Genomic DNA, 24,676 nt, shown 5'->3' on the forward strand with positions numbered 1-24,676 from the left:
ATGCATATTTTAAGTCATCTCACTAATATAGCTTAGAAATACGTTTCAATAATATAAAAATATTGGACAAAAACGATAAAAACATAAAATACATTACATATATTTTTTCTCAGTTCCAAATGCTTTTAGAAAAATTCTTCATAGTAAAACTCACAATCCTAGAAAATTTTGGCTAAAATAATTATATGTAATACTATCGTCATTGTGCCATAGACACGGGTTTATCACTAGTTGATGTGAGATTTTGTTAAACCATTATCAACTGCTCTAAAAGCTTAAGCTTAAGGCGTGGTTTAATATTTAATTACTCTAACAGACATGGTTATGCCAACAAAGTAGAACTAAAATAAGTCTGATTGGTAGATTAATATTGCTGCTATTTAACTGCTATACATAGGGGAAGATCAATTTTAGGTTTCATTTGTTCTGCGAAAAATAATTGATTTAAAAAAAACTTTTATAAAATTGATCGCTTGTATCCCTTACAAAAATGAAAGAACGAAAAATATTTTTATCGACCATGAAAATATTAACCCATAAATTATTCATAGTGAAAATATTTTTCATTGACTAATTATATCAAGTGCTACGAGCGATTAATTTTAGGATAAAATATTTCAAATTAGTCACTTTAAAAAAAAAAGCGCACTCTCAATGTACAGTGAGGTTACAAAGTACTATTTTTTTAAAGATAAACAAATGGATTCTTTGAGTGACAAGTAGAGTCACGCGCACAGAAGTATTTTAATGTAGTCACAAAGTGAACGCTATGAATAATGATATCTTTTGGGATTCTTTCAATTGGAGATTAACGATTGGGGGATAGAAAAATTAAGGGGTAGGGAAGAGAGAAGAGAAATTCGATGAAGGCGAACACATTAAACAATTCTCATTAATCGAATCGAAAATATTCAAAATTTGTTCACGTATACGTGGGCCAGAGCTAAGAAAGGCATTTGAGCCTCGAACTCGCCCGAGGAGATTTCTCAATACAGGCAGCTACATCAAGCTATAACTAGGTAGTCTCTGAGTTTGAACATGAACATAGCGTTATAACAATTTAAGAACCAATTGACTTTAAAGCTCCGTATGTTTCAGAAAAATGAATGATTTGAAAAGTATTTTCAGAAAAATGATCACTTATATTACTTGAAATAATTAATCAATAAAATTTATTTTTATTGTCGACAACAATTTATTTCTACATATCTTCATGGATGATGGAAATATCATTCCTTCATTCATATTTTTGTAAGCGATATAAATTATTATTTTAAAAAAATATTTTTCAAGTTATTAATTTTTTATAAGATATACGAAGCCTAAGTCATTTATAACACCCCAAGCGAGATTTCAAATGTTTTGAGCTGTCTTAAACTCCATCACTCTTTGTGTGCAAGCTTCTACAAATTTTCCCAAGCGTGATCATTCAATTCAGCGTAGCAGGTTACTCTATTTGGGTAACATATTACGGATATTTAGACTATCTAGGACGGGTTTTTTTTTAGCTTTTTCCTCCGGATTTCTCGAATCACTAATTACAAATTCCAAAAGATTTTGTTAAATTTCGATTCTGCATATCTCTGAGATCACAATCATGATTGATTTTAATTTATATCTAACTGAAATTCGGATCAGTAAGTTTAACATGGTCTTAGATGTTGTGTTATTCGACTATATACTTTCACACTGTTGGGGGTACTATCTACTAACTAGTACATGTACCAGTCCGATTTAAACATCAAAGGCAAAATATAAACATCAAAATGTTCAGATTCAAATTAACTGGAAATCAATTAGAACCCGATGGGTGAAACGACATTAACGTATGCTAAAAGACACAGACAAACAACGGCATTAGACTCGAAACGACATTGTATCTACAAGCAAGCAAATATAAAAGACACCGACAAACAAAGATGTTAGGTACACTAATAGACACTAAATAAGAAAAAAGTTAGGCATGCAACATTTTGAGATTATTCCTCTTTTTTTTTTTTTTTGTCGATGAGATAAGTGGGGATTAATTACTAGATGATTAGCTGGACTAATTGTCGTCACTGGACTTAGTTTAACATCATCAGATACGAATCTCGAGCTGAACGTGAAGGACATTTAATTGTGATTTATCAAAGCACCACCTTACTTACTCCCGTTGCACCTGCTCTATAGTTTAGATATGTGTATAAATTACTATTACTAGCATTATAATTGTCCAGGTATGGGACTTGGTTCCCGTGTGGCGTGAGAGACTTATATAACACAGTGGCGAGCTGGAGAGACGCATTAGACCCAAAACAAAGCTGGAGGAGTTCCGAGCGAAAATCAAAATTTTAGTAGAGAGAAAGAGAGAATGGCTCATGAGGGGAACGGGACTGCAAGCGGATGCAGCAGCCGCAACAACGGCAACAGCAACCGGTGGTCACTTCAGGGAATGACCGCTCTCGTCACCGGTGGAACCAAAGGAATCGGGTCTCTCTTTCTCCCTTTTTTCATTTTTCTCTCTTTTCTTTTTCATGTCGTTGGTTTCCACGGTTGACCAGCTGTTTCAGTTAAGATTAGGGTAATATACATAGTGATTTAGGCATTTGATGACTTTTTTTTTTCTCTCTTTTCTTTTTCAAGTCGTTGGTTTCCTCTAACATAATTTGAGTGATAGTAGGATTGTGCACGGACTAGGCGATCCCTGTGTTGAGGTATTTCTTACCCCAACCAAAACGAATCGAGGCTAAAAATCTCTAGGGCGCGACCGTTCCTTCATTAAACTAGCAAACTAGCTGGTACCGAAATAAATCGGTCGAGTCCGATCCGGTTGACAGGAACCACTAGACTACAGACTGTTTCCATTCTTCTGAAAAAATTACAGCTACATTGCTTACATATGCCCGAATCTTTAGGAACCACTTCGATTCCAGTTCCTTTCTGATTATTACCAAATATCCTATGTGTTTTCCCAAATAAAAATTCGGTACATGTAAAGGCTTTAATCATTGGTCTTGACAATAAAAATTCAGTCAAATCTTCCGCACAGTTTACCGGTTCAATCACATGTACTATGGTCTTGACATTCGAAAGTTTTATACTGGAAAAGGAAGGAGTTTAATCTGTTCTTGCCTGCGCTTACTAGTTGGTAAATAGCGGCATTTATCGTACCATGATTAGGCATGCCGTCGTTGAGGAACTAGCGAGACTTGGGGCAACCGTGCATACCTGCTCCAGAAATGAAGCCGAAATTGATCAATGCTTGAAACATTGGTTGAGCAAGGGTTTCCGAGTCTCAGGTTCGGCTTGCGACGTTTCCTCAAGATCGGAGCGAGAAAAGCTTATGTCCACTGTATCCTCCCTCTTCGACGGCAAGCTCAACATCCTAGTAAGCGTGATTCGTCTTTGATCCCGTGCATAACAAGGTTGCTATTTGCGCTCTATTTTCAATAGATTTTGTTTGGTTTTCAATTCCTTGGGAGTGGTTTATGTGGTAGATAAACAACGTTGGGACTCTTGGGAACAACAGCACAACCAACATCGTAACGCCGACTGTGGATTACGCAGAGGAAGATTTTTCCTTTGTCATGACAACCAACTTCGAATCGGCCTACCATCTGAGCTGGCTTGCGCATCCGTTTCTCAAAGCCTCGGGAGCCGGAAGCATCGTGTTCTTGTCATCCGTCACCAGCGTTGTTTCAGTGGAAGGCGCCACACTTTACTCGGCTACCAAAGGTAATCTAATGTCATTATAAATAATTATCCGAGCACTTTTATGAGAAGCTAATCCCTCCGTTTTTCTTTGCCAAATTCATCGGCAGGAGCAATGAACCAGTTGGCCAAGAACTTGGCATGCGAATGGGCCAAGGACAACATAAGAAGCAACGCTATTGCACCTTGGTTTATTCAGACTCCACTAGTCGACCCTGTAATCAATCTCCTTTGGCTCTAAATTTTCTCGCCTGCTTGAAAATAGTTCACTGCGTAGATCTTGATCATGTTCGCCGCGGGATCTGATGTTAACTCATATGTCTTCACAGCTATCTAATAACGAGAAGTTCGTCGGGGAGGTGATAGCAAGGACGCCGCTCGGTCGCATCGGAGAGCCAAACGAGGTGTCGTCGTTAGTGGCCTTCTTGTGCTTGCCGGCAGCCTCTTACATAACGGGGCAGATCATTTGTGTCGATGGAGGGTTCACCGTGAATGGCTTGTCATTTCCGAGAGCATGAGTCCAATTTTGTTCTATGTCTAAAGCTGCATTTAGTCGTCTGGATTTCTAATCGGAATATGACTGGATAGAGTATGATAAGAAATCCCGGAATATTTTCATATCCTATCTACTGTTCGGTTTACTGCGAATTTAAAGTCGGATATTTTTTTTTAAGCTATCATCATCTACTATTTGGGAGAAACCGGATATCATGCATGTTGGATACAACGATGCGACCAATGCGACCACATAGTTGAAAACCCATTTGATGATGTTTTCATTATTGAGCTCCTGAGTTAGCTTATCTAGCTTCTGACGCAGATCTTCTTTTAGTTTTGAGCAATTTTTTCTGTTTCCTTTTTGTGGACTAGTCTGGTGGATTGCTCTTCGACTATATCTGCATTGTTAATAATTTCTCTGAATAAGACCCTCAACTACATAAAGAGAAGCAAACTCCGATCACCACTTCTAGCATCGAAGAGCACAAAACTTGACGTCTTAAAGCAATAGTCGAATCCTCAGCATGGTTCCATACTCGCATGCTTCAATATTCTGAAAATAAGCAACATCGAGCACACCACACTGTTTCTCCGAAGGCCCGTGCAACCAAGAACCGTGCATGAACGTCTACTGTCATGATTATCGACTCTGTACACAGAAAATCCAATGTCACTACGGCCATTACATGTCGAATCAATGCGGCCAACGGCACACACAACACAAGACGCCCGTCCGAATGCCAAAAGATATACCGCAACTCCTGTCACCAATCAAACAACCACACAGAGAAAAGCTTCTATAGGTTTCAAAATATGAAGCATTTGAAAAAGGACAGCAAACAGGCAAGAGACTGCCCCAAAACATGCAACGAGACACTAAGTGATCGCGGAGATCATCAAGTACGGTCCTTCTTTGCGTCCCATCAGAGAAAAAAACAAACATCGAGACGACGCGACCCAACCGTAGCGCGCACCACCAAGTCGTTTACGAGAAAGACCGTTTGACGATCGAGCTTACCGCAATCGGAGGAGTCCAATGGCGGATTGAAAGCAACCGTTGAGGGAGGGAGAGAAGATTCTCATAGCCGACAATAATTGTTTTTCGAGGGAATCGTGCGTGTGAATGAAGGAAAGGAAAAAGAAGAGTTAAGTTTTTCTGAAAAATAGTTGGATAAGAGAAATTCTATACGGGTCTATACCACTCCTCATCCTAGGATTTTTTTTATCGGATCTATATCCGACTTTATCCTTTCCTAAACAACTACCAAACATATGATAAGATAAAACATATCATATTCTAAATTTTATCTGAACGATCAAATACAACCTAAGATATTCACAGCTTAAGATATTCACAGGGCATCGCAGGAATAAAGAAGTTTAAACCAACAATGGCAACATGGCGATACATTAAAATGTGTACGTTGGTAACTTGTTGACTATATATAAAGGAGAGTAGCTTCACCTACTCCCATTTTATATTCCCACTTTCAAACTTTTTTCCGTAACTTTTAGTGAAATTCTTCGTTGCTTTTATGCACCTGCATAAGAAAATAATTTTCGTACTCGACGACAATGATTGGCAATACAATCATGATATATTATGTAAAATTATCTAATCAATTTTAGACTTAGTGATTTAGGCTAAAGTCCTTTGCATTTTCCAAAAGTTTTTCTCAAAAGCCGAACCAAATGCACATAATGTGTTAGTAGCATGAGGAGAAGCAAGGCAGGAGAATCAATCCAATATAAACGGAGACGTTCCAATTTCAAAAGATGAAGCCAGTCGAGATACATATTACTGTTATATCATTCTTATTTCAAAATTGTTAAAAAAAGAAGAGTAATTTGGACAATGGCAGGAGAAATAGATCGAGAGGCTAACAGTTAGCAATGCAATATGTTTAATTCTTCCTCTCTTTTTTTTTTTCTAGTGAGACAATCTTAGATTAATTTCTGAGATAATTAGCTGGAGCTACGGTCGTCGCTTGACTTAGTTCCTTCCGACGAATCTTGAGATTGACCGTGAAGGTGAAGGAAGAAACACATTGTTTAAGACAAGGAATATGACGACAACCTTTGTGGGACTTGCTTACTGTCATGATTACCAAATTTTCTCGGATTCAAAATTGTTGAGGTTCCTAAATCTTGTCGTTGTCGCCGTGATCATCTGTATTTTATCAGCTGGCTTCTACGACCGGCCGGAGATAGCGATCCCCACGTGTCGGGAAGGGCTAGGTTGGCCAACTGCCTGCTCTCCGCCGGCTATTGGACCGAAGGACTTGTACAGCACGGTGGAGAGTTAGAGAGACGCATTAGACACAGAGAGAAAATCAAGAGTTCAGGGGAAAAATCCTATTTGAGAGAGAGAGAGAATGGCTCATGAGGGGAAAGGGACTACAAGTAGATGCCGCAGCCGCGGCGACGACAACAGGCGGTCACTTTGTGGAAAGATGGCTGTTGTCACCAGTGGAACTAAAGGAATCGGGTCTCTCTCTCTCTCTCTCTCTCTCTCTCTCTCTCTCTCTCTCTCTCTTTCTCTCTCTCTGAACACTTCATTCTTTTATGCCGTTTACTTGAATGATAAATCCACTATTCTAGTTTAGGTTGGGGAAAAGCATAGTGGTTTAGGCTCCGTTTCGTTGAGACTTGAAAATGAAGTAAAAAATATATTCCATTATTTGGTAAGAAAAATTTATTTTGATATTCCGCATGGTCGTTTAGTCAGAAATTGCTGATGTGGACACCGACCATCCTACATGGTATAGTCGGTGCTAACATGAACAATTTTTTGTAAATTTTTTTAAGAAAAAAATTCAAAACTTGTAATAATTTTTATTTTTATTTATTTCTTTTTTTTCTTCTTCTTCCACTTGTGACCGCTGACGGTGGTCACATGCGAGCTCATCGACCTCGAGTGAGCCCAAGTGTGTGGCTCGCCGTTGGTAACTGGCCAAGGAAGAAGGAAAAAAGAAATTACAAAAAAAGAAAGTAAAAAATAATGACGTAACAAAATAATTATAAGAAAAGGAATGTGAAGGATGAGAGAAGACGATTTCCACTTTTCAAAAAGAGGAAATCATTTTCCTCAATTTTGAAGGTGTTTTTTTTCATTGATGGAAAATATTTTTCCTAATTAGTTTATTATCTGTGAACCAAATGTTGGAAATCCAAAAAAATTTCTCCGAAAGTTATTTTCTGTGAAACAAATGGAGCCTTAAACATTTGGAGATTGTCAACCATGAAGTTTTGTTCCTCATAATACTTTGAGTGATGGTAGGATTGCGCACCGACTAGATGGATCATCAAAATTGAAATGATTAAATGAAAACAACCTTATAGTGAATGATCATCAAAATTAAAATCGTAACATGTAGTGACAACATAGTGTGCCACACTTTACTATTTTATTTTGTCTCCTCACGGCTTTCAATAAGACAATTTACTTTCTAATAAAAAATTGTTCAGATATATCTATGAATTGTATAAACATCTGTAATAATTTTTTTTTATTTTATAAATGAGAAAAATTATCAAAAGTAAAAAATATAAAATACTAGCAATTGAGAAATATTTTATACCGTAGGCAACTTATGAAAAAGTGTCTCCAAATAACAAAGAAAAGGGGAAAAAACAGAAATGAAAACAACAATTGAAACTGAAAATGAAGTGAGAAAAAGAAAAGAAAAGAAGGATGTATTTGTTTGAATGAAAGTATTTTTGGGAATTACTTTTTTGGACTTTCACTTGTTTGGTTTGCCAAAAATGACTCAATCAACGGAAATCACTTTTCGATCAACGAAAAACTCATGCACAAAATTAGAAAAGTGAATTCCTACATCTAAAAAGGTGAAAATACTTTTCAAAATTGTTCCACACAAATTTTTTAATTTTTGAATATTTTAATATTTTATATTTAATTATGTTTCATATTTTATTTTATCTTATTTTAATTTTCTTTTCTTTTCTTTTCTTTTTTCATTTTTCTTCTACCTTCTCTGGTAGCTGGGCCTCGAGCTCGCCAAATCCCGGCTAGCCTAAGCTCACATGTGGCTGCCATTGGTCAGTCACGGTGGAGGACGTTGCGACAGAGGAAGAAGAAAGAAGGAAGAAAGAAAAGAAAAAAAAATGAAATATATTTTAAAAATTCAATTTTTTTCTTTGCCTCCAAATAAAATCAAGAGATTGAAATTATTTTTCAAATGGGATCTAAACATCATAAAACATTTTCGATTACATATTCCTAAATAAAGAAAAACTAACTATTAATTTTCTGAAAAGTATTTCGTAGAATAAACGCACCAAAAAGAATGTGTCCAAATTTTCTCTCCAAAAACATTTGAAGGTTAGGTTTTGGCTGACCAATTGTCAATGCACAAGTGGCTGCGAGAAGCTCTACGAATTACGATTGGTGTTTGGCCATGAGAAGCCAAAATAAGAAAGAGGAGTAGAACAGGTGATAGAGAGCAGGAAATCTCAGCCATCCACGTGAAGTTTATTGAGCTGATCTTGGAATGACACATGGACGGTAAGGTTGTATGACTTTTTTAGGGCGATGGTAAGGTTGTATTAGCGTTTCAGATTATGTACTTAAACTTAGTTATGACTTTATTAGGGGGGTCTGATTTTTTTTTTTAATCTTAAAATACTTACACAACAAAATAGGTTCAATAACCCGACTCAAGCCTATCCGGGCTAAAAAAAATACAATTAATTGCACCCTCACGCAATATTCTTTGTGATGATATCGACCAGACATTTGATCGGTGAGCACAATTAATTCGAGCATGTTGCCTCTGGAGTGACCGTCAAGTCTTGTAGTCTTTAGACGTTAATAGCTCATTTGACATAACATTAGCGAGTAGAATCTACAGTATCCTATTGTGACTTTCCCAAATGAAATCCAGCCCATTTGAATTCCATTGCGGGTTGCACATTCCTAAGTGTCACATGTACTAAGGTCTTGACATTGGGATTTTGTTCCACTCGAAAAGAAAGAGGCTTAATCCGTTCTTTGTTTGCAATTACCAGTGGGTAAATAGTAAGCTTGCTTTATCATGATAAGGCATGCCGTTGTCGACGAATTAGCGAGGCTTGGGGCCATCGTGTATACTTACTCCAGAAATGAAGCCGAAATTAATAAGCCCTTGCGATGTTTCCTCAATATCGGAGCAAGAGAAGCTGATGTTCACCGTGTCCTCCCTCTTCGGCAGCAAGCTCAACATCCTTGGAAGTCTAACAAGGTCTTTGATCTTGTGGATCCAATAACAACCTAAATAACAAGGTTGCGATGTGTGCTTTTCTTTCGATTGATTTTGATTTTGCTGGAAGTGAATGTGTGGTAGATAAATGATGTCGGGGCCAGCATAATCAAGCCGACCATGGATTACACAGTGGAAGATCTTTCCTTCATCGTGATAACTAATTTTGAATCAGCTTACCATATCAGCTAGCTCGCATATCCCCTTCTCAAGCCCTCAGAAGCCGAAAGCATCATGTTCTTGTCATCCGTCTGCGGCGTCGTTTCCGTAAATGGTGGATCAATCTACTCGGCCACCAAAGGTACAATGCTATTATCATACGTAACTATCTCTACAAGTTTATTGTGGAGCTAACCAAATTCCGTCTGTTTGTTTTTTCTCGAATTCATTGGCAGGAGCAATGAACCAGTTGACCAAGAATTTGGCATGCGAATGAGCCAAGGATAACATGAGAAGCAATTCTATTGCACCATGGTTCATTCGGACTCCACTAGCCCGGTAATTAATCTCCCGAGGCTCTAAATTTTCTCTCATGCTCGAAAATGGTTCACTACATTGATATTGATCATGTTTGCCGTCATGATCTGACGTTAACTCATATGTCGTCACAGATATTTAGTAATGAGAGGTACCACGAGGAGGTGATAGCAAGGACGCCGCTCGGTCGCATCGGAGAGCCGAACGAGGTGTCGTTGTTAGTGGCCTTCTTGTGCTTGCCCGTGGCCTCTTACATGACGGGGCAGATCATTCGCATCGATGGAGGGTTCACCATGAGTGGCTTCTCATTTCCTAGAGCATGAGACCAACTTTGTTCTACCTAAGATATTCATCGGACATTGTCATCCTAGGGACAAAGAAGTTTATTTACAGCAACGTCTCTACATATTAAAACGAGTGTGTTTGTTAATGTGTTGACCGTACATGAAGGAGAGTAGCTTCCATGCTTCTCTGAAGTTCACCAACTTCCACTGCCTATTCCCACTTTTAAGCTTTTTTTTTTCCTTACTTTTAAGCTTTTTTTTTCCTTACTTGTAGTGAAATTTTTCCCACTTTTATGCAATTGCTTAAAATGAAAATTGATGTACTTAACAAGCAATGATTAATGTTTACCGGCGAAAATCCTCACCAGCCAGCGGTGAGGCCGCGAAGACCCTCGACAAATCTAGGGGAGAACTACCTCGTCTGAGGCCTTCGTGGTTAGCGAGGGTCATTGGTGACCCTCGCCAACACATTGAAAAAAAAAATAGTAAATAACAATAATAATTTTAAATTTTTAAGATAATTACAAAAATAATCCATGTCGGCGCCGGTCGTACAACGTCGGACTATCGGCCTTCCCTTCAGCAATTTCAGGCCAAAACTGGCCGAAAGGACTCAATTACAAATGGTAAAAAAGTTTAGCACTACATTAGCCAAATTAAAAGATATAAAACTAAATTGGCATAAATGCAATATGTTTAAGACGTTTTTGGTATATGTTCAAGAATGTTCATTCTATAACCTTTATCTGAAAACACTTAGTGAAACCTCATCAACTACAAGTGTGATTTTGTGATCATCAAAATATGTGAGTAAAGCACAAAGGGCATAGAGGAGATCTCTCAACACGTATAACGTAGCCCCGTCGAGCTCTTCTTACCTACATGACTCAAACCCCCACCTCTTACGTCCGTCTCGTGCATGCAATCATCCCTTAAATTGAATTAGATGCTGAATACCACTCATTTAGAAGGTCCCATTGGATTAAACATGTTGACTTGAATCTTAGGCCCCTTTGTTTTATGAGAAAAACTTCTAGAAAATTGTTTTTCAGATATTTCGACATTTGGTTCGCGGAAAATAAACTAACCTAAAAAACATTTTCCACTCATGAAAAGAACTCTTTCAAAAGTGGACAAAAATATTTTCCTCTTTCTGATAAAAGGAAAACATTTTCTCTCATTTTTCTCCTTCGATTTCTTTACATTCAAATCTTTTATATTATTTATTTATTTATATTTATATTTATTTTTTTTCTTTTCTCCCTCTTCCTCCACCCATGGTGCCTTCCTCTTTCTTCCTCCATTGACCACGGACCTCGGCGTAGCCGACAGGCTGGCAACCGGGCATGATGTAGGACGACGAGCTCGAGGCTTGACCTGTTTTGGCAATCTCCAATCTAGGTGAGCTTGAGACGCCGGGATTGGCTGAGCCTCGCGCTTGCCGGTGGTCGGTCAAAACCAAAGGGAAAATAAAAAAATGAAAAAAAGAAAAAAATAATTACAAATGGATTTTTTTTTTAAATAAAAGCAAACCAAAGCCATTGCTTATTTGAAAGAGACACCGCAACACCTTCCTCCACTACAAATTCCATCTATCGGCAAAAGAATCCTTGAGATAGATGCTAATAATAAATATTGGACAGCTATTCTCCTTGAAGAAATCAATGGTAAGCGTCACATTTGTGCTTACAAAATTGGACGTTTCACTCCTGTAGAAATTCACTACCATTCCACTTTCAAAGATATCCTTACTGTCAATTGTGGAATCAAGAAGTTTGAATTCTATCTCATTGGACATCATTTTCTCGTAGAAATGGATATGTTCTCCTTCCTTGAGATGTTGAAGTTCAAACAAAAACAAATCCCTCATCCTCGGTTGCTAAGGTGGGCATAATAGTTTTCAAAATATTCCTTTGATACTAAAGATCTTGCATGAAGCAAAAATATTCTTGCAGATTTCTTGTCCGGACCCAAGCAACCGGTTTCCTCAATCAACATGTTTGTCAAAAAAGAACCCATGCGTGACACTTTCCGTGTTGTTGATTTGAGAGAAAACCAATGGAATTCCCACAAATACCCCCCAAAGGTTCCAGATCTGATTCGAGTTAACCAACTTGATCAAAACCTCAAAACCCAATTTTGGCATTACTATTACCATATGTTTAAAGATTATAGTGGTTTAATGTTCAAACTCAATGGCCTTCATTCTCACTACCCATTCATTCACCCTATGAAATGGACACTAGACTTTGAATTTCTTGAAGAACTCAAATGGATATTTTGGTACATGTTTAATATGTACGTGATAGCTATTGAGTTTTCCACAAACAAAATCATCAGAAGTTTGTCCAAAGCCCTCATGGGAGACTACACTAACCAGAAAAATATGATTGACATGTTATTTTGATTTCAGCCCTTTTGCCCTTGGAGAGAATTGTTCAAATCACAACGGCATGAAAGAAGACCCGAACTAGAGAGACACACTATCATGTTTTTCCACAAACCTTGGACGTTCATCACAACCACGGGAGATGTGAGATGTGATGCTGCACAAGTTGGAACAACCACATGCAAGCCTCGGCTCATTCGGCAATTTGTTCGTGTTCACGGAACCTTGTCAAGTTCTATCTTATCAAACCTTCATGAATATCGAGGTCTCCGGAGGATTTTGTGCCAAGGAAATCGCACTATTCCCCCAGAAATATGGCCATTTGAAGTAACATACGTTTCACGGGATCAAGTTCACATGCATGACAAGACTCGAAAAGCATTGCAGACTTTTTACCAAAATCAACCAAACTCCTCAATGGATATGGATTCTCGGGATCCATGGGGAGGTCCGATCTCCTAAGACTCATATGCTTTCAGCTCCCAAAATATTTCATCCGGCTCCCAAGATATTCCATCCAGCTCCACATATTAGCAAGTCCGGCCGGATCCGGAATTAGATGCGAAAATAGACAAGTAGAAAGAAAAATGTCTTTTGCGAGCCTACAAGAGAGAAAGAGATGGCCCAAACAGCTCAAACTCGGATGATGCTAATTATTATCCTTCATAATCGTGTGCTGCAATGATTATGTCCTTTGGTTGGCTTTTCAGTATCTCGAGAAAAGAAGTATCGGTTTATGTCGGCCACATGTATGTACTACGTCTATGTAATAATTGGCCCATGTCCGCCAAAAGTTCTTGAGCCATTATTATGTACATTTGTCAAGGGCGAGTTGTTCGTGTTCACATAACCTTGTCAAGTTCTATCTTATCAAACCTTCATGAATATCAAGGTCTCCAGAGGATTTTGTGCCAAGGAAATCGCACTATTCCTCCAGAAATATGGCCATTGAAGTAACATACGTTTCACGGGATCAAGTTCACATGCATGACAAGACTCGAGAAGCATTGCAGACTTTTCACCAAAATCAACAAAACTCCTCAATGGATATGGATTCTCAAGATCCATGGGGAGGTCCAGTCTCCCAAGACTCATATGCTTTCAGCTCCCAAAATATTTCATCCGGCTCCCAAGATATTCCATCCAGCTCCACATATTAGCAAGTCCAGCCGGATCCGGAATTAGATGTGAAAATAGACAAGTAGAAAGAAGAACGTCTTTTGCGAGCCTACAAGAGAGAAAGAGATGGCCCAAACAGCTCAAACTCGGATGATGCTAATTATTATCCTTCATAATCGTGCGCTGCAATGATTACGTATTTTGGTTGGCTTTTCAGTATCTCGAGAAAAGAAGTATCGGTTTATGTCGGCCACATGTATGTAGTACATCTATGTAATAATTGGCCCATGTCCGCCAAAAGTTCTTGAGCCATTATTATGTACTTTTGTCAAGGGCGAGTTGTTCGTGTTCACATAACCTTGTCAAGTTCTATCTTATCAAACCTTCATGAATATCGAGGTCTCCAGAGGATTTTGTGCCAAGGAAATTGCACTATTCCCCCAGAAATATGGCCATTTGAAGTAACATATGTTTCACAGGATCAAGTTCACATGCATGACAAGACTCGAGAAGCATTGCAGACTTTTCACCAAAATCAACCAAACTCCTCAATGGATATGGATTCTCGGGATCCATGGGGAGGTCCAGTCTCCCAAGACTCATATGCTTTCAGCTCCCAAAATATTTCATCCAGCTCCCAAGATATTCCATTTAGCTCCACATATTAGCAAGTCCAGCTAGATCCAGAATTAGATGCGAAAATAGACAAGTAGAAAGAAGAACGTCTTTTGCGAGCCTACAAGAGAGAAAGAGATGGCCCAAACAGCTCAAACTCGGATGATGCTAATTATTATCCTTCATAATCGTGTCTTGCATTGATGACTTCCTTTGGTTGGCTTTTCAGTATCTCGAGAAAAGAAGTATCGGTTTATGTCGGCCACATGTATGTATTACGTCTATGTAATAATTGGCCCATGTCCGCCAAAAGTTCTTGAGCCATTATTATGTACTTTTGTCAAAGGCGAGTTGTTCGTGTTCACATAACCTTGTCAATTTCTATCTTAACAAACCTTCATGAATATCGAGGTCTCCAGAGGATTTTGTGCCAAGGAAATCGCACTATTCCCCCCGAAATATGGCCATTTGAAGTAACATATGTTTCACAGGATCAAGTTCACATGCATGACAAGACTCGAGAAGCATTGCAGACTTTTCACCAAAATCAACCAAACTCCTCAATGGATATGGATTCTCATGATCCATGGGGAGGTCGAGTCTCCCAAGACTCATATGCTTTCAGCTCCCAAAATATTTCATCCGGCTCCCAAGATATTCCATCCAGCTCCACATATTAGCAAGTCCGGCCGGATCCGGAATTAGATGCGAAAATAGACAAGTAGAAAGAAGAACGTCTTTTGCGAGCCTACAAGAGAGAAAGAGATGGCCCAAACAGCTCAAACTCGGATGATGCTAATTATTATCCTTCATAATCGTGTTGTGCAATGATTACGTCCTTTGGTTGGCTTTTCGGTATCTCGGAAAAGAAGTATCGGTTTATGTTGGCCACATGTATGTACTACGTCTATGTAATAATTGGCCCATGTCCGCCAAAAGTTCTTGAGCCATTATTATGTACATTTGTCAAGGGCGAGTTGTTCGTGTTTACATAACCTTGTCAAGTTCTATCTTATCAAACCTTCATGAATATCAAGGTCTCCAGAGGATTTTGTGCCAAGGAAATCGCACTATTCCTCCAAAAATATGGCCATTTGAAATAACATACGTTTCACGGGATCAAGTTCACATGCATGACAAGACTCGAGAAGCATTGCAGACTTTTCACCAAAATCAACCAATCTCCTCAATGGATATGGATTCTCATGATCCATGGGGAGGTCCAATCTCCCAAGACTCATATGCTTTCGGCTCCCAAAATATTTCATCCAGCTCCCAAGATATTCCATTTAGCTCCACATATTAGCAAGTCTAGCCGGATCCAGAATTAGATGCGAAAATAGACAAGTAGAAAGAAGAACGTCTTTTGCGAGCCTACAAGAGAGAAAGAGATGGCCCAAACAGCTCAAACTCGGATGATGCTAATTATTATCCTTCATAATCGTGTGCTGCATTGATTACTTCCTTTGGTTGGCTTTTCAGTATCTCGAGAAAAGAAGTATCAGTTTATGTCGGCCACATGTATGTATTACGTCTATGTAATAATTGGCCCATGTCCGCCAAAAGTTCTCAAGCCATTATTATGTATTTTTGTCAAGGGCGAGTTGTCGAGGGGGAAGAGAGAGAGAGAGAGAGAGAGAGATGGATGTAGGAAGGGGGTGGCTGAAAAGATAGGAGGGGAAAAAAAGGTGGGGTCCACACAAAGTCAAATCAAGTTTAAACTTTTTGTTTATTTGAATAATATCTAGGGGCATTTTGATAATTTGACAAATGGGTACCGGTGGATCATTTGGCTCAACCGACTAAGGACAAATTTGTGATTTTCACGTTTAGGGTTCGGTTAGAGCTCGGTTCAAGCGCGAAGGGTCTCGGCACTACAACTCGGTGAATTGACTATTCTAGCTTGACTTTTTCTAATCGACGTTTCAGGACAATCCAATTATTATATCTTAAATCGTAAAAAATTCAAATTTATTTTTTAGGCTGGAATTCATGATTTAAAATTCATCGAATCCATTTTTTTACGGACGTCGAAATTCTAGGATATCACGTTGATTATCCGAGAAATGAAGGCGAGTCGCACCGGACCGATGCACAAAGAGCTGATGTGCTGGTACCAATACATTTTCATCAGCTTTGCGATTGATTTCAATTTGCCTAAATCATCGAAGAGAAATCTGTGCCAAAGACTCACCATCCATTTTCGATTATTCTCAAAGGAGAAGATTCTCCGTGATGACGTGTCTGGACTCCAGTCCCGTAAAACCAATGCACGACCTTGTACGTGGTGCCCTTATATGATTCACCAGATAAGCAATTAGGATGCACTTCACTTGACACAAAATTAAAGACTTGTATCACCGTACGTAACTTGTGGCTCCATGTGGGGTGGGTGTGTGTGGTCAGGATTCAGGAAGCCCTCTGCCAATTGCCGTCTCTCTCTGGCAAGGACTCGTATATAACATAAGTGGAGAGTCGGAGAGACGCATTCGACCCAGAAAGAAAAGAAGAAGAAGAAGAATTCAGTGGAAAAATCACATTTTAGCGAGAGAGAGAGAATGGCCCGAGAGGGGGAGGGCAATGGGACAGCGAGTAGATGTAGCGGCCGCAACGGCGATAGTGAAAACAGGTGGTCGCTTCAGGGAATGACTGCTCTTGTCACCGGTGGGACTAAAGGAATCGGGTTTCTCCCTCACCCTCTCTCATCGAGCATTTCATTCTTTTATATGCCGACGATTCCGATGATCGATTATCTCTTATGGTTTAGATTACAGGCAAAAACATAGTGACAACCTTGAAATCCCGTTTTTTTAATATAATTTTGAGCAATAGTAAGATTAAGTACTGATTAGGGCAATCCATGGTCAAGGTGCTTCTTGTCCTAGCCAGAACAAATTGAGCCTAGAATGTCTAGGCCGGTCATAGTCTTAGCCAAAACAAATCGAGCCAAGATGGATAAATTTAAGTACTTTCAAAGGTTTTTTTTTTTTTTTATATCATATCCTGGCCCTAAAAAATCTTTCCGACCGCAGCGTGTCAGAACGGACTTCCAACCATTAAGAATTTTTCAACCATGCGAGTGATAGTGGATGCTTCTAAATCCAATAATGTTCGATTCCACATATGAAAAACTAGATAATTGATATCATCGCTACTTACAATTTTATATGTTGGAAATGACAAGTGATTTGTTTAGAAAGCTCAATTACTTTGAAGATGTCATCGCTGGGTGACCGATTCATATGTGACCTTTCTTAAGTTCTATAGCCTTTAGATGTTGAAGCTCATTTAACATAGCTAATAGAATTTGTTTCGCCTATTGTGATTTCCCAAATAAAAATCCAGTGCATTCATAGGCCTTAATTATTGGTTTGATTTCAATTGCTAATGCGGCAAAAACGTCTGCACATTCCAGGGTATCACATGTACCAAGGTCTTGTCACGTGAAATTTCTCCTTTTGGAAAAGAAAATGGCTTTAATCTGTTCTTGTCTGCACTTACGAGTTGATGAACAATCACATTGTTGTACCATTATTGCTTGATTAGGCATGCCATTGTGGAGGAGCTAGCGAGGCTTGGGGCCACTGTGTATACCTGCTCCAGAAATGAAGCCGAACTTAATGAATGCCTGAAAGATTGGGAGAGCAAGGGTTTCCGAGTCGCGGGTTCGGCTTGCGACGTTTCCTCAAAATCGGAGCGAGAGAAGCTTATGCTCACAGTGTCCTCCGTCTTTGACGGCAAGCTCAACATCCTGGTGAGTCCAAGTCGTCTTCGATCCCGTGGGTTCGTTAACAATATTAATGATAAGGTCACAGTTTGTGTTTGTCTTTTCTATAGATTTTCTTATCGATTTTCATTTGTGGTAGATAAATAACGTTGGGACCATCACTGCAAAGCCGACCCTAGATTACACGGCGGGAGATTTTTCCTTCATGATGACAACTAATTTCGAATCGGCTTACCATCTGAGCCAGCTCGCGCATCCTCTTCTCAAGGCCTCTGGAGCTGGAAGCATTGTGTTCTTGTCATCTGTCTGCGGCGTTGTTTCAGTGAATGTCGGATCAATTTACTCAGCTACCAAAGGTAAATTACCAGCATCATAAGTAATTATATAAACGCCTTTAATACGGAGCTAAACAAATTGCGTCTGTTGCTGCTTTTGTAACAATTGATTGGCAGGAGCAATGAACCAGTTGACGAAGAATTTGGCATGCGAATGGGCCAAGGACAACATAAGAAGCAACTCTATTGCACCTTGGTTCATAGTGACACCTCTGGCCGAGCCTGTAATTTGATCTCCCAAGGCTTTGAATCCTCTCTCCTGCTCAAACATAGCTCCCTACATAGATCTTGACCATGTTCGCTATCATGACCTGATGTTGACTCATTTGTCGTCGCAGCTACTGAGAAACGAAAAGTTCCGTGAGGAGGTGATAGCAAGGACGCCGCTGGGCCGCACTGGAGAGCCGGAGGAGGTGTCGTCGCTGGCGGCCTTCTTGTGTTTGCCGGCGGCCTCTTACATAACGGGGCAGACCATTTGTGTGGATGGAGGGTTCACCGTGAATGGCTTCTTATTTCATAGCACCTGAGTCCTACTTTCTTCTGCCTATGTTCATCGTGTGGATTGACGTTGTGGGGACAAAGAAGTTTATTAATCAATAATGTCAACTGTTGTATCTAGCAATTAATATCATCTAGAGGGGGGTGAACAGGTGATTTTGAACCAAAATGAAACTTAATGCGGAAATATAACAATTTCAAGACACGACTGAACAAAACCAGTAAGAGTACGTGTAAATAAACTAATAAAAAAAATAAGAGTTCTAGGAAGAGAAGATTGCTCGTAGTATTTATAGTGGTTCAGCTTGTTAGGCCTAGGTTCACTCTCTTACGATGACAGTTGACTGGCGGGATTCCACTAGAATGAATTCAAGGAGGTTATAAGAGATGATACTCTCAATCGCTATTACAAATCCTTACAATGAAATAATTTTGAGCTCTTTTTAAATAAGAATGTGAATCTGAAACACTCAGCCTTTTGAATTAAATGTTCTCTCACTCTTTCTACTGGTCGCCATGGATTAACTTTTATACTCCTTTGCTTCCAAACTAGCCGTTGGACAAACCTTCAAGGGATCGCTCTTCAATCATAGATTGAACGTCATCAATCGTAATTGAACGAGACTGTATCTCAAGAAAATATGGTAGCCGTTTGAGTAGAGTCTGAACTCTTCAGATTCGGTTGCCCATACAACCAAATATTTATTTTCTAAAAGTAGAGTGAATCAACTAAATAGCAATTCTTCATTTCTGGAAAGTGATATCCAATCGTAGATATTCTCCTGATTTGATTGAAGAATAATCTTGTCAATCAAATATCACAAACTTTCGAAAAAAATACCGCCAATATCGGAAACCTACCAAACGTGGGTCTTGGGAATCTGTTTAGAAAATATCGCAGAATCTAAAGTATATTCAGAAGCAGTCTTTAGAAGTAGACTTTTTGAATCTAAACATACTTTGAACAGTGACTACGAACTTCAATAAAATCCTTTTGACATGTCATATAAATCTTCGGAAGACGAGTCTTCAAGTACAATATCATACTCCATCCGAACTACTTCAGAAGCAAATACATGACCACTTCCATTTAAGTATGAATGTCAGAATTAGATTAATATGAGCTTTTGTTCACTTATTCTTTTGCAATAAAGAGTTAATAACCATTGTACTGATTCTCTCCGAATAAGGATAGTTTTGTCAGAATTAAAATATTCAGAAGGAGGGTTTTCTTCGACGGCAACATCCTTGTACATTAATGTGTGTACGTAAACAATTTCTTGGTCTTACATAAGGGATAGTAGCTTCCATGCTACTTTTACGTTCTATTCTCACTCACAAAAACCTTTTCATGTAAGCCATAAATCTATTTAAGGATATCAATCTCGTTCTAAATTTTTAAATTTTACCAATGTAAATTTTAATATTTTTTAATTTTTTCTAAAAATTTTAATAGGAAGGTTCACTCATTATTGACCGTCTTACATGGTATAAGTGAGATTTTGTAGAACTATTGTCAACTGTTCTAAAAGCTTGATGTGTTAGATAAAAGCGTGGTTTATTATTTAAATATTTTAATACCATGATCATTTTTTTTATTTTCACCGTCAATTTTCCCACACAAAAAAGACGTCTTTTTTTTTTTTGTATAATGTCCTAAACTAAACCTTACCTTTTTTTTTTTTTCCACTTTCGTGATTACGTAAGAGAGGCGTGTGGTTCCTCTCGTGCTAACTTCGTGGGTGCCGGTTGCTGGGAACAAAACGTGTGTTTCTTAGGAAAAAAAAATTATGTTAGCTAAAAGTTTTAAAATTTGTCATGAAAGTGTAATTGAGTTATAATATTTATAAAAGTGCAATCGAGTCCTTTCGTTAATTCCGTTCAATTGACTAACGAAAAATGCTCATGTGGTTTTTTTCATTTTTTTCTCTTCTATGTGGCAATGACGTAGCTAAAATGACGTCATTTTAATCCAAATCTAATTTTTTAATACAATTTGTATTTAAATTGATTTTAAAAAAGTATAAAAAAAAATAGAACCATACACAACCCAGACTCAGGTCTGACGAAGGCCTGGCTACTCCCGCCAACCACTTCCCCACCTTCATGTGCCCTTTCCAGTGATGGTGGGGCGGTGGCGGTGAGGGCTTTGAAGCACTAGCCACTAGTTCTGATTTTTTTTAATCTTATTTTTAAGTTAATTGACATAAAAAATATAAAAAATCATATTTATAACAAAATGACGTCATTTTGGCCAGACTATCGACACATAGGAGAGATAAAATACTTAAAAAAATTAGTTAAGTGGGCATTTTTCGTTAATCAAATTGGACGGAGTAAACGGAATGACTCAATTGTATCAATTTGACAAATTTTAAGACTTAATTATACTATTTTGCAAATTTGAAAACTTAATTGCACGAACTCAATTGCACTGTCACAACAAATTTTAAGATTTCTAGTCAATATATCCTTTTTTTTTTTTTTTCCTAAGGAACACACGCCTCTCTTCCCCAGCAGTCAGCACTCACGAAGCGACCCTCACCACGGGCTTAACCAACTCGACCCTTTGAAAACGTCATCGTCGTCCTCAATTCACCAACGTCTCTGTAAATCGGAGTCACCACCATTGCTCTGCTTCTTGAGAGGGAGAAAGGCGAGGGCGAAAAGAGCATCGAGCTTTAAGCTTCAGTCCAATGGCCATGTCTTTTAGCTTCACGGCGACCAGGGACTAGTACCTCCGCTTCTCCTTCTCGCAGCACCGACCTCAGCGACGGCACGTTCATGAACTGTCGGGTCCACAAGACCCTCAACCCAGTGAGGCCCAACCTCCTCATCCTCCCCCTCCCACAGCATCGGAGCCTAGGGAATGTGGTGGCTGAACGACTTTGTCCAGCCGCTTCCGGCGTGTGCTTCCCCGACTTCGTCTTCTTCGCAGACTCCTACAGGATGAGGCCCGAGCGGAGCGCGCAGTTCCAAGCCCAGTGGGCAGTTGGTCTAACGGAGGCAATTGGTGGAAAGAAGATGAATGTGGTGGGGATGAGCAACGGAGGGCCCGTAACAACATGGCGGTTCAATTGGGACAGAGGGTCGATAAATTGGTGCTGATTTGCGCCACAGGGTGCTCGGGGAAGGAGGACGTGAACTAGATGAACGGTGAATAATAACCACAAAACAAAAAAAGAAAAAAAAGAGTGTCCAGTAAACAAGATAAAAACAAATAGTTTTGTCCATCTCAAATCACCGTTAGTTAAAACTGCCAACCACGATTGAACCGCTACATCAACATTAGACGTAAACTAATAAAAATGATTATGTTAAAATTTCACGAAAAAATTTGGGATTACAGTAATAAAATAGAAAAATTACGATTAAATTGATATTTCTACAATAAATTTAAAATGTTTGGTAATATCTCCCTCACTTGTTATTCCCACTTTCAAGCCTCCTCGAAACTATGTATTATGTTTATGCAATTGGCTAAAATTGAAGTTTATGTACCCGACAAGCAATGATTGACACGGATAAGACGGTTCAATGAACTTATCAAATAAAAAGCTATGATTCATTTTTCGATTTTTTGCTGGCTTCATCCAAAACATTATTTATCGATTTAAATAGGTAAGTAATTCCTCGAAATTATTAATGAACGTTCCAATTATTAGGAAATTTCAATTCGAAAAATTAGAGTAAAAAGTTGTTCACAATGTATATTGACTCATCTCGTTAATGTAGATTAGACATACGTTTTAATGATAGATTTTGCAAAAACATCAAAGATTTTCAACAAAAAACAGTACAAATGAAAATAGCATATAATTTTTTTATAGTTTCAAAATGTTTTTTGAAGGATTGTTCACAGTACAAATTTTAATCTTAGAAGAGATTCGGCAGAAATAATTATATGTGGAAGTGGAACTATTGTAATCATGCTATATACACGGTACCTCTAATTAACGAGAAAATTGTCAAAAAAAGTCGTGAAGCTATTTTTTATCGGTTTAACTCTAAACATTTTCACGTTTTTTCAATCGAGTCTATCTGATTAATTTTGAACAGAAATCGCTAACGTGAGCGCGAAAATGTTTAGGAAACAATTGACACAGTTAAAATATTTAGGACTAAATTAGAAAAAGTGCAATAGATTTAATTTTTCCCCTCTAGTTAATATGACTACGCCAAAGAAGTAAAAATAAAATAAGATTTATTGGTAGATTTATACGGCCATCTTTGTTGGATATACAAAAGGGTTGGGACGATTTCAATGTATAGTGAGATGATGATATTACAAGATGCCGTATCCCGTGTAATGTCTTTAGCATTATGTATTCACGGAGTTCTTATTATTTGCACATACAGATTCTTTCATGAGCCATTTCTCTCTCTCTCTCTCTCTCTCTCTCTCTCTCTCTCTCTCTAAACACTTCGTGCTTTTATGCCATCGACTTCAATTATAAATCCACTATTATGGTTTAGGTTGAGGGACAAAGATGATGATTTAAGCTCAGTTTGTTTCGCTGAAAATGTGATATTTTTAAATTTTTTTGAGAAATTATTTTTCAGGAAAATGACAATATTTTTGGTGTTTGATTGAGACTTGAAAATGAACTGAAAAATATTTTTCGTCGTTTGGTAAGAAAAATCTATTTGATTTTCCGCGTCTGTCGTTTAGCCGGAAATTACCGATATAAACGCCGACCATTTTACATGATACCGTTTGCTCTAAGGCAAACAATTTTTATAAAATTTCTAAGGAAAATTCAAAATTTTAAATAATTTTTATTTTATTTTATTTTATTTTATTTTATTTTCTAAGGTTAAAGCACTTTCAAAATTGGAGAAAATGATTTACTCTTCTTGAAAAGCGAAAATCATTATCCCTCTCTTTCTTTCCTGCATTCCTTCACATTCATTTTCTTCATAATTTCTTTATAATTTTTTTTTTTTGTAGTTTCTTTCGTTTCTTTTTTCCTCTTCTTTGGTCGATCGTTGGCGACCGTCTATAGATGTGGGCTCGCTAGAAGCCTGCAAGCTTGGAGCTTGGTAGGGGCCGACGAGCTTGCCCAGCCTTTGTGGAGAAATAAAAAGTTGAGTGAATTGTTTTATTGCTGACGTGGAGAATCAGCACTACCTAATATTTTTTTGGTTGTAATATTGTTCTAGATAACGTGCATAAACTTATTTATGACTTTATTAGGTGTCTGAAACAAATTGTTTATTTTTGTTTTTTATTTAAAAATACATATCATAGCAAAATTGGTTTAATAGCCCAAGTTAGGACTATCCATGCTCGAAAAACTCATTCCGAGCCGGGCGTGTCAGATTGCGTGAGCTCGAGCTCACTGGATATGGCGGGGCTTGACCTCGTGAGATCGGTTGTCGAGGCCCGACAACTAGTGGAGGAAGAACGAAAATGAAAAGAAGAAAAAGAAATAAAATATAAAACAAAATATTAAAAATCATAGATGAGCAATTTCGAAGAGTGTTTTCATCTTTTTAGATTTAGGAATTTACTTTTCTAATTTTATGTATGAATTGATTAAGTCATTTTAGGCAAATCAAACGAATGAAAGTCCTAAATACTAATTCCCAAAAAATACTTTCATTTAAACAAACGCATCGCAAGTGATTGCCAGTGCTTTTGAATCCGATAAAATAGACAACTAATTTCATTGCCACTTAAAATTCTATGTGATGAAGTTGAGGAGACACTTTATTAGAGAGCACAATTTGTTCAGAGCATGGGGAGAAGAACACGAGAAGTGTTAAAAGTTATGCAC

General features: G+C 38.2%; 1 protein-coding gene and 1 pseudogene across 4 annotated transcripts in view; both read left to right on the forward strand.

Annotated features, from left to right (window-relative positions):
* The first annotated feature begins 2,353 nt into the window (after positions 1-2,353).
* LOC115736563 (tropinone reductase homolog At5g06060-like) overlaps positions 2,354-24,676 on the forward strand; it is a 28,193-nt gene continuing 5,870 nt past the window's right edge. The window contains exons 1-5 of one of the 4 annotated variants that reach the window (XM_048284080.1): positions 2,354-2,472; positions 17,883-18,090; positions 18,203-18,419; positions 18,516-18,622; positions 18,737-19,000. In XM_048284080.1, the coding sequence (XP_048140037.1) occupies positions 2,354-2,472; positions 17,883-18,090; positions 18,203-18,419; positions 18,516-18,622; positions 18,737-18,925 (840 nt within the window). In that variant the 3' untranslated portion in view covers positions 18,926-19,000. Of the gene's footprint in view, positions 2,473-3,162; positions 3,371-3,479; positions 3,718-3,803; positions 3,911-4,022; positions 4,286-16,841; positions 17,020-17,882; positions 18,091-18,202; positions 18,420-18,515; positions 18,623-18,736; positions 19,001-24,676 lie in introns of those variants that run through there. The other 3 variants (XM_048284083.1, XM_048284079.1, XM_048284081.1) reach the window with 3 other exon arrangements.
* Positions 6,567-10,253, forward strand: LOC115736698 (annotated as a pseudogene).

This window comes from Rhodamnia argentea, chromosome 8 (genome assembly GCF_020921035.1).
Source record: "Rhodamnia argentea isolate NSW1041297 chromosome 8, ASM2092103v1, whole genome shotgun sequence".
Taxonomy (NCBI): Eukaryota; Viridiplantae; Streptophyta; class Magnoliopsida; order Myrtales; family Myrtaceae; genus Rhodamnia; species Rhodamnia argentea.